Genomic DNA, 15234 nt, shown 5'->3' on the forward strand with positions numbered 1-15234 from the left:
GCTCACATCTAAAAATGTGAATAAAGAGTCGTTTCAACTTTACTAGTGACAGTCATGAAAGAGACAAGAAATGAGTACTTGAGTGTTGAGCTGCAGAATCAAAGAGAGCCAGACCGAACTGGGTTTGAATTCAGGTTCTGTTATTTACTAATTTGCTTATACAAACAAACTAATTATGCTGTAAATTGCTATATTGATTATTCTTTCATAGGGTTGTGGTCGTATTAATGAGATACTACATTCAAAGCACTTTCACATTTTAGCCCATCAAAAATTTTAGTCCTAGCCCTGGCTGGTTGGCTCAGCGGTAGAGCGTCGGCCTGGCGTGCAGGGGACCGGGGTTCGATTCCCGGCCAGGGCACATAGGAGAAGCGCCCATTTGCTTCTCCACCCCTCCCCCTCCTTCCTCTCTGTCTCTCTCTTCCCCTCCCGCAGCCAAGGCTCCATTGGAGCAAAGATGGCCTGGGCACTGGGGATGGCTCCTTGGCCTCTGCCCCAGGCGCTAGAGTGGCTCTGGTTGCAGCAGAGCGACGCCCCGGAGGGGCAGAGCATCGCCCCCTGGTGGGCAGAGCGTCGCCCCTGGTGGGCGCGCCGGGTGGATCCCGGTTGGGCGCATGCGGGAGTCTGTCTGACTGTCTCTCCCCGTTTCCAGCTTCAAAAAGAAAAAAAAATAAAGGAAAAAAAAATTTTAGTCCTGCTGTCTTTATAGCTAACTGTTCAATGAATCATTGTTCTCTACCAGTAGAGGTGGAAACAAATATGTGTAACCAGATTGGGTGGACCTTTTACAGCTCTGTTTATTCTGGACTCTGTGTTGCTAATCAACTCTGGAAATTTTTTCCAAAGTATATTTATTTTTGCAACATTGCCTTAACCACTTTTTGTGTGTGTTTATGACAGAGACAGAGACAGAGAGAGGGACAGATAGGGTTAGACAGACATGAAGGGAGAGAAATGAGAAACATCAGTTCTTTGTTGCGGCTTCTTAGTTGTTCATTGATTGCTTTCTCATATGTGCCTTGATGGGAGGGGGGTGGCTACAACAGAGTGAGTGACCCCTTGCTCAAGCCAGCGACTTTGGGCTCAAGCCAGCAACCTTTGGGCATAAGCCAGAGACCATGGAGTCATATCTTTGATCCCACACTCAAGCCAGCAACCCTGCACTCAAACTGGTGAGCCCATGCTCAAGCCAGATGAGCCCTCAATCAAGCTTGCAACATTGGGGTTTCAAACCTGGGTCCTCTGTGTCCCAGTCTGATGCTCTATCCACTGTGCTACCATCTGGTCAGGTTTAACCACTTTTTGATGCTTATTCTACTAGTACTGTTTTTTACGTTACTACTGATTTCACCATGAAAAATATTTTACTTCTTTGTCAAGATGAACTTAGTTGCATGTGAGAAAGTACACACAGACTTGTACATGCATGCATGCACACACACTCACACAAACATATTTGCACACCGGCTTAAACAATGCGGATGTCTCATATAACAGGAGGCCATGGGTAGAGTAAACCTCACAATTGGTTTATTCAGCATCTCAACATTAGGTATTCATTTTTTCTCTCCCTCCACTGTACCTTTGTCAGCAAATTTGAAAATATGACTCCTTGCATACATTTAATGGGCGTGAGCTCTTCTATAAGGAATCAGGTCCTCACCTTTCACCTTATTGGGCTCTCTTAACCTGAATAATTAGCCACATGGCTGGTTAGCTTAATCTGATCAGAATGTATCTTTATAGTTACATGCTGCATGTAGGAGGGTTTTTTTTTTTTTTGGAATGCCAACAAAACAGGCATGGCGGGTCAACAACCAACAGAATCCACTATTTCTCCAGGGATTGTTCTAGTACCCAGACCACTTAGATGTAGCTCCATGGAGGTTATGGAAGGGACTAGGGAATTTTTCCAAAGCCTTTCAGTGCTAAGATTTTTTTTTCAATATTGGGTCTTCTAAAATGTATCATAAGTGAGTATTAGAAAATAAAATATAAATTGATTAGTGGTAATTGCAATTCTTTCTTAATAGGGAGCAATTTTTAGATGTGAGATTTAAAAACAAACATGTACAAGCTGTTTATGATCATCTCATAGATGAGCAAAAAGCCTGTCAGGAGAGACTCTTTGAGGAAGAACAGAGATACCGAACTCTCCTGGCCATGAGGCAGAAAACTCTGGCAGATACTAAAGTGAGTATTATTTTGACTGTTTTAGACTGAAGGAAATACAGGGATTGTCAAAATATCAACTAGTTTGAGGCACTTACTTTTCATTGAGAGGTAGCAAAGATGTTTAAAAATTTTTTTTAAGATTTATTGATTTTAGAGGAGAGAGAGAGAGAGAGAGAGAGAGAGAGAAAGGAGTGGGGGGCAAGAAGCAGTTGCTTCTCATATGTGTCTTGACTCGGCAAGCTCAGGGTTTCAAACCAAACCAACAACCTCAGTGCTGCAGCTCGATGCTTTATCCACTGTGCCACCACAGGTAAGGCTGATGTTTAAATTTTAAAGATAAATCTGTTAGCATAATAAACACATAACTTTTCATTTTTCCTTTTAAGTAATTACAATGTATTCATACAGCATACTGTACTTTTCAATGCATTTATGTGTTCTTTCATTATGTCACTGTTCTTTATTTTATTTTGAAGGGTACTGTTTAAAAGTATAGGTTATATTTATTCCAGAGCCATTTTTATATTTTCAATGGGAGATGTAAGAATAGATACAGTTTGTTTCTGAATAAATATACTTTGAATATTTACCAACCACTTTTTTTGAAAAGTGTAAATATTTTATATTTTTCTTTAGAAACATTTTGTATATTTCAGCTGCACTTACCAGTTAAAACAGGAAAGTCATATGATAAAATTTATCTTTTCAGATATGAATTTTATTGTTTTGTAATGCTATATGTATTAAATTTTTATGTAGATACTATTAAGTGATACAGATTTACTTAAGTGATTCCTGTCCTATTTTACATTTATAATCATTTTTATATTTAATTACAATAATAAATACCATATTTTTAATATATTTGTAAATGTTACTTATTTTTTGGAAGTTTATAGGGAAATTACTTCTAAATGATAAAGAATTCTACCAGAATCCCTGCAAAACTTTTAAAGATATATAACATCTTAATACACATTTTATCAGTTATTTCTGATCCTGATATTTATATATACAATTACTATATTTATTTAATATACTCAATTAGTTTTTTTTCTTTTTTGTTTCCAAAGACATTGCTAATACGTTTTTTAAAAAAATTGTATGGGATAGTATACATTGAATACACAAGTGTGTGAGTGAGTGAACATAGCTAGCTCTGACTGCTCCTATAAGAAAATTATTAATAATGTAACTATATATATTAAAAATGGTGCTAAGTAACATTCTTCCATTTAAAATATAGCCATTCCTTTAGAAAAAGTTTTTGTTTTGTGTTGCAGACCTAAAAATATGAAAATAACTGGTGCCATCTAGTGGCAATAAATGATGTCACCTCTTGGAGGAGTTTAAGGAACTTGGATGGCTGAATCTCAGCTACGTGATGTATAGATGGCCGGGAAAGCTTAGACTCAAATGCACCCCTCAAAACAAGAAGGCTTAAGTTATTTACTGACAAGCATCATATTTTATCACAGCAGTAGAATTAGTTGTTTAAATTCAGCCACATTTTCCAGTCGTACTGGTGCTGAGAACACAGTGGGATCTCAATAATCATTTATTGACTAGCATTTCAGCACTTTAATGGAACAATAATAATTAGTGAAATGGCAAAACATGGTCAGCAGGAGAGAGACAGAGAAAATCCTGTATAAGTAGCCTCTCAGTAATTGAGATTTGTATTTCTTTTCATCCAAATCCTGTCCCTGTCTTTGCATTCTGAAATGTACCTTGGACACAGAACATACTTTTATGTTTGTTTGTTTTTTCTTAGCATGAATCTCTTACTGAATTTATTATTTTTTTCATTATTTTTTACTTTATTTTATTTTATAAAATATATTTATGATATATTAAAAAAGATGCACTATTATTTAACTAAATCCTGCTGTAGTAATGTCTTCTCTATGAGGATAAAACAGTTTTCTGTCACACTCTGTGTTATCCTGAAAGCTCAAAACTGTGCCAGGTAACAAGCGAACTCAATAAATACTCATTGAATGACTGGATGAATAAGTGGATGAGCATATTCTTATTTGGTCATTTTGATGCCTACATACATGATAATGGCTAAAAGCAGCAGCATTTCAGAGATGCTGTCCATACTGCACCAGCCTGAAACTCCAGCAAATACTCATGTTGTGCAGAAGCTATCACTGGCTGCCTCTTCTTCATAATACATGAGAAAACTTACTATTCAGTCTGTTCCCTCTAGGTGAAAATTGTTAAATTGTCTTCTTTCTAGCAATTAGAGAATTCTGCTAAATATCTCAATAAGGCTTCTCAAGTAACCTTGAATTTATATGAAGTTGTCTCTCACCAGTGCTTGGCTAGCTGTTTGTTAGCATTCATCTTACATGATCAAAAGCATAGAGTTTGAACGTGCAGAGTTTAGAGATTGATGTATTTCATCATTAGTGACACTGTTTATAATTAGAATAAGTTGTCAGTAGAAAGAAAATGTGATTCTTCATAGAAAACCTATTCTTATCCCTTTTTAGAAACTGGATGAGATAAAAAAAATTGTAAATATGTTTGATATAAGCATTGCCATAAAAAAGCAAGTCTCATCGACATCATTCTGTGTGAGGCTGCTGTTCTGGGGTTCTGGGGTGTCCTTTATGGAATAAGGAATTGATCACAGTTATGGACCATCTGAAGGAAATGTTTAATAAAAGATTTTATAAAAGTAAAAATGGAATTAATCAAAGAATGATAAAATGCACTATAGAATTAGAATTATAAACAGCTAATAAGATACTTTAAGAAAAAATATACACAAACTTTAGATAACATATAATGTGGTTCTGTAGTTAAATTCATTCTTTTTTTGGTAGATATGTTCATGTCAGATCTTTAAGTGACAGATTTCTTTTTTTAATGTCGTGGAGTTTTAACTGCCTATAATTTTCAAATGCAACTGCTTAAGTTTCAGTATAGCACTTAAATATATTAAGCAAAATACTAATAGATATGAATGGAGAAATAGACAACAAAACAATAATAGTAGGGGACTGCAGTATACCAATTTCAACCATGAATAAATCATCTAGACAGAAAATCAATAACGAAACTTTGGACTTGAACTACACTTTAGACTAAAACAGGTATGTATAGAATATTCCATTCAACAAGTAGCAGAAGACACGTTCTTCTTAAGTGTACAAAGAACATTCTCCAGGACAGACATATATTAGGTCACAAAACAGGTCTTAAAGAGCTTGAAAAGATTGAAATTGTACCAAATATCTTCCAAACACAATTGTATGAAACTAGAAGTTAATTACAGAAGGAAACAAGAAAATTCACAAATATGTGGAACTTAACACACTCTCAATCAACCAATGTAGAGTCTACAGAGCCCCAGCCCTAGTAGTCAACAAGTTGAATAAAAAAAATGTTGAGAAATAGTAATGTAACAAATTATACATCCAGATTCTGTCTTCAGATATTCTCTAACACTATCCTTTAAAGCTTTCATGAGTTCTCATGGCTTCAACTTGCAACACAGTGGCTGACTCACCAATCTTCTGCTCCATTTCTACTCCTCCCAAACTCTGTCTTGGCATGGCGGATTATTAGGTACTTGTTTCTACTTACCTAGTCTTTATCATGTCCAAAGCAGATCATCTGCTAACAAAACCATTCCTCAAACATTTTTTATTATAAATGCCACCATAACTTTTTCCAGTCAATAGTAACATACCACATACTATATATTCTGTTCTCTTATTTGCATATCACACCTAAATGACATCAGTCTCTATTACATCTATAACTCTCATTCCTTCTCATCACTACTCTTTAATTACAAAAGCACTTTCTTGTAACTTATATCCACAGCTCATGTTTTCATTTCACTTTAATTCATCCTACAAAATGCCTAATTGATCTTTCTGCAGCAGCGGTTCTCAACCTGTGGGTGGCGACCCCGGCGGGGGTCGAATGACCAAAACATAGGGGTCACAATGGCTTTAGGCGACCCGTGTGTTTTGGTCGTTGGACCCCCGCTGGGGTCGTCACCCACAGGTTGAGAACCACTGTTCTACAGCCTCTGTAACCACATTGCAGGTTTTGAAAATTTTTGTTTCCTGCTTTACAAATTAAATGTAAATTTTCAACAAGGTCTTCATGATACATCCTAAACCTACATTCTCAACATTATCTCAGTGTTTATTTGCATTACTAATATAAGAGCACAGTTAGATGGAAATTTGAAGCAACAATATAATCCAAGTGGAATTTCTACACTGTGTATTATTAAAAGAAATAAAATAATATAAAAATAGTCAATATGCCAAAAAGTAATAATGACAAAAGTAGAAAGGTAGTATATCTATACAAAAGCATTAAGTAAGTTGATAGAAGCAAGAACCAATAAAACTATCACATAAATTAGTTAAATTACTAAATCAATAGATGAAAAAGCAAAATTATCCTAATTCTTGTTCTGTAAAAGTTACCAATGCACATCTAAAAAATAAGCCAAGATAGTTGGCGATGGAATGCAAAATTAGTCTAACAAAAAGAGCAGGTGTTGATAATATTAACTTTAAAACAATACATAGGACAGAATTGTCATTTTATATATAAAAAAATATTGTCACCATTATGGTCCTTTAGAAATTTGAGTCAGTATGCAATGTATAACATGATCTACAATATATAAAGCAAAACCCACAAGTACTTTGTGTAAGAAACTTCACATGCTACTAACAGACTCTGACATTCAAGTAGACTGAAATATGGGAACTTATATGACATGAAAAATATGTTTAAATATTTTATTAATTTATTTCCTTATAAGTTATCTATGGAGCATAAGCTACAGATATTTGATAATCCTATAAAAATTAAATAAAAACCATTTAACATAAATTTAATTATTTTTTGCTAGCTGTATTGAAGTATAACTGACAAGTAAAATTGTATATATTTAAAATGAACAATGTGATGATTTAATACATGTATACATAATTATCCTTTTGTGTGTGTGTATGGTAAGAATGCTTAATATCTATTTTCTTAGCAAATTTAAAATATATAATACAGCAGTATTAACTATAACCACCATGTAATACATTAGCTCCCCAGATATTATTCAACTTATAACTGAAGACCTGTATCCTTTGACCAGTATCTCCCCTTTTCAACCATCCCTCTCCCCTTTGGTAACCACCATTTTACTTTCTGGTTTTTGTTTTGTTTTTTTTTTTCTTTTTTTTTTTTGTATTTTTCTGAAGCTGGAAACAGGGAGAGACAGTCAGACAAACTCCCGCATGCGCCCGACCGGGATCCACCCAGCACGCCCACCAGGGGCGATGCTCTGCCCACCAGGGGGCGATGCTCTGCCCTTCTGGGGCGTCACTCTGTTGCAACCAGAGCCACTCTAGCGCCTGAGGCAGAGGCCAAGGAGCCATCCCCAGCGCCCGGGCCATCTTTGCTCCAATGGAGCCTCGGCTGTGGGAGGGGAAGAGAGAGACAGAGAGGAAGGAGAGGGGGAGGGGTGGAGAAGCAGATGGGCGCTTCTCCTGTGTGCCTTGGCCAGGAATCGAACCCGGGATTTCTGCACGCCAGGTCGACGCTCTACCACTGAGCCAACCAGCCAGGGCCTACTTTCTGTTTTTGAGTTCAACTTTTTTATTTCAGAATTTGCAAATAAGTAAAATTATACAATTTTTGTTTATCTCTGTCTGGCTTATTTCATTTAGAATAATGTCCTATAGGTTTATCTATTTTGTTGCAGATGGCTGGATTTTCTTCTTTCTCATGGTTGAACAATATTCATATTCATATATTTCTATGTATTTATTTTTCTTTATCTATTTATCCACTGACAGACACTTAAGTTGTTCTCATGTGTTGGCTATTGTGAATAATGCTGCAATAAACATAAATGTATGTATCTTCTTGAAATACTGATTTTATTTCATCTAGATATACCTACAACTGGGACTGCTGGATTAATGTTATTTATTTATTTTTTTTTAGGAATCTCCATACTGTTTTTCATAATAGCTGTACCAGTTTATATCCCCACCAACAGTATAAAAGGATTACCTTTTCTCTACATCCTCACCAACACTAGTTATCGCTTGCCTTTTTGATAAAAGCCATTCTAACAGGTGTAAGGTGATATTATGGTTTTGATTTGCATTTCTGATGATAGTGATATTGAGTACCTTTTTATTTATTTGTTGGCCATTTGTATATCTTTTTTTTGGAAACGATGTTCATTCAAGTGCTATTCCCATTTTCAGTGGAATTATTTCTGGGTTCTTTTGCTACTGAATTGTATGAGTTACTTGCATATTTTGGATACTAACACCTTATCAGATATATAGTTTGCAAATATTTTCTCCCATTTGGTAGGTTGTCTTTCAATTTATTATTTTTTTACTATACAGATGCATTTTAGTTTGATATAGTTCTACTTGTTTATTTTTGCGTTTCTTTCATGTGCTTTCTGTGTCCTATGAAAAATATCATTCCAAAACCAATATCAAGGGTATTTTTCCTGTTTTCTCCTAGGAGTTTTACAGTTACAGGTTTTACATTTAAGACTTAATCTATTTCAATTTAGCTTTCATGAGTGGTATGAAGAGTCCAGTTTCAATCTTTTGCCTGTGGCTTTTAGAAGCTATTTTACTTCTTCCTGTCCTATTTGGATACCTTTTTTCCCCCCTTGCCTAATTGCTCTGGCTAGGACTTTCAGTACATGTTGAATAAAAGTGGTGTGAGTATCCTTGTCTTTTTCTTGATATTAGGAAACACTTTCAACTTTTCAACATTGAGAATAATATTAGCTGCGTGCTTATCATCCAGGCATACCTCAGAAATACCGCAGGTCTATAGCAGATCACTGCAATAAAGCAAATTTCAGAATAAAATGAGTCGCACAAACTTTTTGGTTTCCTAGTGCATGTAAAAGTCATGTTTACACTATATTGTAGTCTATTAAGTGTGCAATAGCATTGTTTTATAAACAATGTATATTCTTTAACTAAGATTTAATTTAATGCTAAAAAAATGATATCATATGAGCCTGTTGGCATAATGACACTGATATACTTGCTCGATGGAAGGTTGTCAGAAACCTTCCATTTGTAGAAGCACAGTATCTCAATGCACAGTAAAGCAAAGCATGATAAAATGAGGTATTTCTGTATATAGTCTTCATTTTGTTGAGGTATATTTCTTCTATGTCTAATTTGTAGGTTTTTTTATTATTATTTTTATTATTAATTTTATTAGGGTGACATCAATAAATCAGGGTACATATGTTCAAAGAAAACATGTCCAGGTTATCTTGTCAATCAATCATGTTGCTTACCCATCACCCAAAGTCAGATTGTCCTCTATCACCTTCTATCTAGTTTTCTTTGTGACCCTCCCCCTCCTCCTTTCCCTCTCCCTCTCCCCCCACCTCCCGTAACCACCAAACTCTTCTCAATGTCTCTTAGTCTCGCTTTTATATCCCACCTACATGTGGAATAATGCAGTTCCTGGTTTTTTCTGAATTACTTATTTCACTTCATATAATGTTATCAAGATCCCATTATTTTGCTGTTAATGATCTGATGTCATCATTTCTTATGGCTGAGTAGTATTCCATAGTGTATATGTGCCACATCTTCTTTATCCAGTCATCTATTGACGGGCTTTTTGGTTGTTTCCATATCCTGGCCACTGTGAACAATGCTGCAATGAACATGGGGCTGCAGGTGTCTTTACATATCAATGTTTCTGAGTTTTTGGGATATATACCCAGTAGAGGGATTGCTAGGTCATAAGATAGTTCTATTTTCAGTTTTTTGAGGAACCACCATACTTTTTTCAATAATGGTTGTACTACTTTACATTCCCACCGACAGTGAATGAGGGTTCCTTTTTTTCCACAGCCTCTCCAACATTTGCTATTACCTGTCTTGTTAATAATAGCTAATCTAACAGGTGTGAGGCGGTATCTCATTGCAGTTTTGATTTGCATTTCTCTAATATCTAAAGAAGATGAGCATCTTTTCATATATCTGTTGGCCATTTGTATTTTTTCCTGAGAGAAGTGTCTGTTCATGTCCTCTTCCCATTTTTTTATTGGATTGTTTGTTTGTTTGTTGTTGAGTTTTATGAGTTCTTTGTATATTTTGGATATTAGGCCCTTATCTGAGCAGTTGGTTGAAAATATCATTTCCCGTTTAGTTGGCTGTCTGTTTATTGTGTTATCAGTTTCTCTTGCTGAGCAAAAACTTCTTAGTCTGATGTAGTCCCATTCATTAATTTTTGCCTTCCCTTCTCTTGCCTTTGGAGTCAAATTCATAAAATGCTCTTTAAAACCAAGGTTTATGAGTTTAGAACCTATGTCTTCTTCTACATACTTTATTGTTTCAGGTCTTATATTTAGATCTTTGATCCATTTTGAATTAATTTTAGTACAAGGAACAAACTATAGTCCAGTTTCATTCTTTTGCATGTGGCTTTCCAGTTTTCCCAGCACCATTTGTTGAAGAGGCTTTTTTTTCTCCATTGTGTGTTGTTGGCCCCTTTATCAAAAATTATTTGACCATATATATGTGGTTTTATTTCTGGGCTTTCTATTCTGTTCCATTGGTCTGAATGTCTATTTTTCTGCCAATACCATGCTGTTTTAATTGTAGTGGCCCCATAATATAGTTTGAAGTCAGGTATTGTAATACCCACAGCTTCATTCTTTTTCTTTAGGATTGCTTTGCCTATTCGGGGTTTTTTATAGTTCCATATAAATCTGATGATTTTTTGCTCTATTTCTTTAAAAAATGTCATTGGAATTTTGGTGGGAATTGCATTAAATTTGTATATTGCTTTGGGTAATATGGCCATCTTGATTATATTTATTCTTCCTAACCAAGAACAAGGAATATTCTTTCATCTCATTATATCTTTTTCGATTTCCCTTAACAATGGTTTGTAGTTTTCATCATATAAATCCTTTACATTCTTTGTTATGTTTATTTCTAGGTATTTTATTTTTTTTGTTGCAATCATGAAGGGGATGATTTTTTTCAGTTTGTTTTCAAATGTTTCATTGTTGGCATATAGAAAGGCTATGGACTTTTGTATGTTAGTTTTATATCCTGCGACCTTACTGTATTTGCTTATTGTTTCTAGTAGTCTTTTTGTAGATTCTTTGGGGTTTTCGATGTACAGGATCATATCATCTGCAAAAAGTGATATCTTTACTTCTTCTTTTCTGATATGAATGCCTTTTATTTCTTTGTCTTGTCTGATTGCTCTGGCTAGAACCTCTAGTACCACGTTAAATAAGAGTGGAGAGAGGGGACAACCCTGTCTTGTTCCTGATGTAAGGGGGAAAGACTTCAGTTTTGTGCCATTTAATATGATGTTAGCTGATGGTTTATCATATATGGCCTTTATCATGTTGAGATATGTTCCTTGTATACCCATTTTGTTGAGAGTCTTAACCATAAAATTGTGTTGTATTTTATCAAAAGCCTTTTCTGCGTTTATTGATAAGATCATGTGGTTTTTGTTCTTTGTTTTGTTGATATGGTGTATTACGTTAACCGTTTTACATATGTTGAACCATCCTTGAGATTCTGGGATGAATCCCACTTGATCACGATGTATTATTTTTTAATATGTTGTTGTATTTGATTTGCTAGTATTTTGTTTAATATTTTAGCATCTGTATTCATTAGAGATATTGGTCTGTAGTTTTCTTTTTTTGTGCCATCCTTCTCTGGTTTCGGTATGAGGGTTATGTTGGCCTCATAAAATGTATTTGGAAGTATTGCTTCTTCTTCAATTTTTTGGAAAACTTTCAGTAGAATAGAAACCAAGTCTTCTTTGAATGTTTGGTAAAATTCGCTGGTATAGCCGTCTGGGCCTGGACTTTTATTTGGGGGGAGGTTTTTAATGGATTTTTTTATTTGTTCTCTACTAATAGGTCTGTTTAGGCTTTCTGCTTCTTCTTGACACAGTCTAGGAAGGTTGTATTGTTTTAGGAATTTTTCCATTTCTTATAGGTTGTTGAATTTCGTGGCATAAAGTTTTTCATAGTATTCTACAATAATTCTTTGTATATCTACAATGTCCATGGTAATTTCTCCTCTTTCAGTTTGGATTTTGTTTATATGAGTTCTTTCTCTTTTTTCCTTGGTAAGTCTTGCCAGGGGTTTGTCAATTTTGTTGATCTTTTCAAAGAACCAGCTCCTTGTTTTATTAATTTTTTCTATAGTTTTTCTGTTCTCTATTTCATTTATTTCTACTCTGATTTTTATTATCTCCTTTCTTCAGCTGGTTTTGGGTTGCCTTTGTTTTTCTTTTTCTAGTTCCTTAAGGTGTGAAGTTAAGTGGTTCACTTGGGCTCTCTCTTGTTTGTTCATACAGGCCTGAAGTGATATGAACTTCCCTCTTATCACTGCTTTTGCTGCATCCCATAGAATCTGATCTGTAGTGTTGTCATTTTCATTTGTCTGTATATATCTTTTGATCTCTGCACTTATTTCTTCTTTGACCCATTCATTTTTTAAAAGTATGTTGTTTAGTTTCCACATTTTTGTGGGATTTTTTTCTCTTTTTTTAGTTGAATTCTAGTTTCAAGGCCTTATGATCAGAAAATATGCTTGGTACAACTTCGATTTTTCTGAATTTCCTGATGTTGTTTTTGTGGCCCAATAAATGGTCAATTCTCAAGAATGATCCATGTACACTGGAGAAAAATGTATACTCTGTCACTTTGGGATGAAATGTCCTGTAGATGTCTATCATATCCAGGTGTTCTAGTGTTTTGTTTAAGGACAGTATATCTTTACTGATTCTCTGTTTGGATGACTGATCTAGAGCCGTCAGCGGTGTATTGAGGTCTCCAAGTATGATTGTATTTTTGTTAGTTTTTGTTTTAAGGTCAATAAGTAGCTGTCTTATATATTTTGGTGCTCCTTGGTTTGGTGCATATATATTAAGAATTGTTATGTCTTCCTGATACAGTGTCCCCTTAACCATTATGAAATGGCCTTTTTGTCTCTGAGTACTTTTGCTGTCTTGTAGTCAGCATTATCAGATATGAGTATTGCTATGCCTGCTTTTTTTGGGATGTTATTTGCTTGGAGTATTGTTTTCCAGCCTTTCACTTTGAATTTGTTTTTATCCTTATTGCTTAGATGAGTTTCTAGTAGGCAGCATACAGTTAGATTTTCTTTTTAATCCATTCTGCTACTCTTCCTTTTTATTGGTGAGTTTATTCCGTTTACATTTAGTGTAATAATTGACACTTGTGAGTTCCCTATTGCCATTTTATACATTGCTTTCTGTTAGTTTTGTGTCTTGTTTGATCCTTCTCTTTCGTTTTTCTATCTTTTGTTTTTATTTGATTGTATTCCATACATCTTTCTTCTGTTGCTATCTTTTTAAAATCATGTGCTTCTGTGGTGGTTTTTTCAATGGTGGTTACCATTAAGTAATGAAAAGTGTTCCTACCCTTTTCATTGTAGTGCACTATCTTGTGAGTACTTTTGCAATCCATTATCCTTTGCTACTGTTAATCTCCATCTTCTCCCCCCCCCTTTTTTTTGTTGTCACAGTTTAAATTTGGTTTTATCGTGTTCTTCTTGGAGCTTTTCCTTGTGGCTTTTTTTTTCTTTGTATCTGGTTGGAGAACCCCCTTTAGTAATTCCTGGAGTGGGGGTTTTCTGATGATAAATTCCCTCATCTTTTCTGTATCTGTGAATGTTTTTATTTCTCTTTTGTATTTGAAGGATAGCTTTGATGGGTATAGTATTCGTGGCTGAAAGTTTCTCTCTTTCAAGACTTTAAATATTGGGGTCCACTCTCTTCTACCTTGTCACATTTCTGTTGAGAAATCTGATGATAATTTAATGGGCCTTCCATTATATATTGTATTCTTCTTTTCCTTGGCTGCGTTGAGAATTTTTTCTTTGTCGTTGGTTTGTACCAATTTTATTATGACGTGCCTTGGAGTAGGTTTGTTGAGGTTAAGAAAACTCGCTCTTTACTTCTTGAATTTGAGGCTTTAATTCTTTCCACAGGCTTGGGAAGTTCTCATACTATTATTTGTTTGAATATGTTCTCCATTCCATTTTCTCTCTCTTCTCCCTCTGATATACCTATTATTCTTATGTTATTCTTTTTAATGGAGTCAGATAATTCCTGTAGGGCGCTCAGTTTTTTTAATTTTTGATTCTCTTTCTTCTCTCTTTTGTGCTTCAAGTTGCTTGTCTTCTATTTCACTAATCATACCTTCTATCTGGCCTGTTCTATTAGCTAAGCCTGTTTGATACCTCGTTTTTCAGCTCGTGAATTGAGTTGTTTTTTTTTTTATCTCTGTTTGATTTGTTTTTATAGTTTCAATTTCCTTGGTAATTTATTCTTTGTGTTCATTGAGTTGTTTTCTGAGCTCCCTAAATTGCCTTTCTGTGTTTTCTTGTATATCTCTGAGGATTTTTAGGATTTCTATTTTAAATTCTCTGTCATTTAGCTCCAAGGTTTCCAATATCTTAAATTTTCTCTCCATAGATTTTTCCTCATCTATTTGTGCTACCTCTCTGTTTTTTGTATCCATGATATTCGATTTTCTTTTCCTTAATGGCATCTGAGGGTGGCTTCTTTGAGAGTATTAATGAGATTTAATAAAGAATAAAAAGTTAAAAAATAAAAATAAAAAATTTTAAAAAATTAAAAATTAAAAAATAAGAAAATTATTAAACCCCCCCTTTCTTTTTTTCTCTCCTCCCTTTTCTTTAGAAAATCTTGTGGTGAACTTTGAATTATGTTGTGCTAAATTGAACAATGCCTATAATGGAGGGCCTGAGTTGGGGAGAAGTAATAAATGGGCAAAAGAAGGGGGTATGGACCCACAAAATGCAAATAAGGAAAAAATTTTGGTCAAGAATAAAATGATTTGTTTTTAAGTGTTGGTTGACTAAGATATTTGATGAGCGGAATAGAGGGAAACAGGAAAATGGGGGAAAATTTTAAAAATTACTATTGTATTTAGTGGAACAAGAACTAGATAAAATGGAGAGCCAGGGTTGGGAGTACTGA

At 34.8% G+C, this 15234-nt stretch overlaps 1 protein-coding gene across 1 annotated transcript in view; it reads left to right on the top strand.

The window, feature by feature from the left end:
- CCDC178 (coiled-coil domain containing 178) overlaps positions 1 to 15234 on the top strand; it is a 411215-nt gene that overhangs the window by 132031 nt on the left and 263950 nt on the right. Inside the window, exon 17 of the mRNA XM_066246239.1 lies at positions 2034 to 2193. Coding sequence (XP_066102336.1) covers positions 2034 to 2193 — 160 coding nt within the window. The remainder of the gene's footprint in view (positions 1 to 2033; positions 2194 to 15234) is intronic.

This window comes from Saccopteryx bilineata, chromosome 11 (assembly GCF_036850765.1).
Source record: "Saccopteryx bilineata isolate mSacBil1 chromosome 11, mSacBil1_pri_phased_curated, whole genome shotgun sequence".
Classification (NCBI taxonomy): Eukaryota; Metazoa; Chordata; class Mammalia; order Chiroptera; family Emballonuridae; genus Saccopteryx; species Saccopteryx bilineata.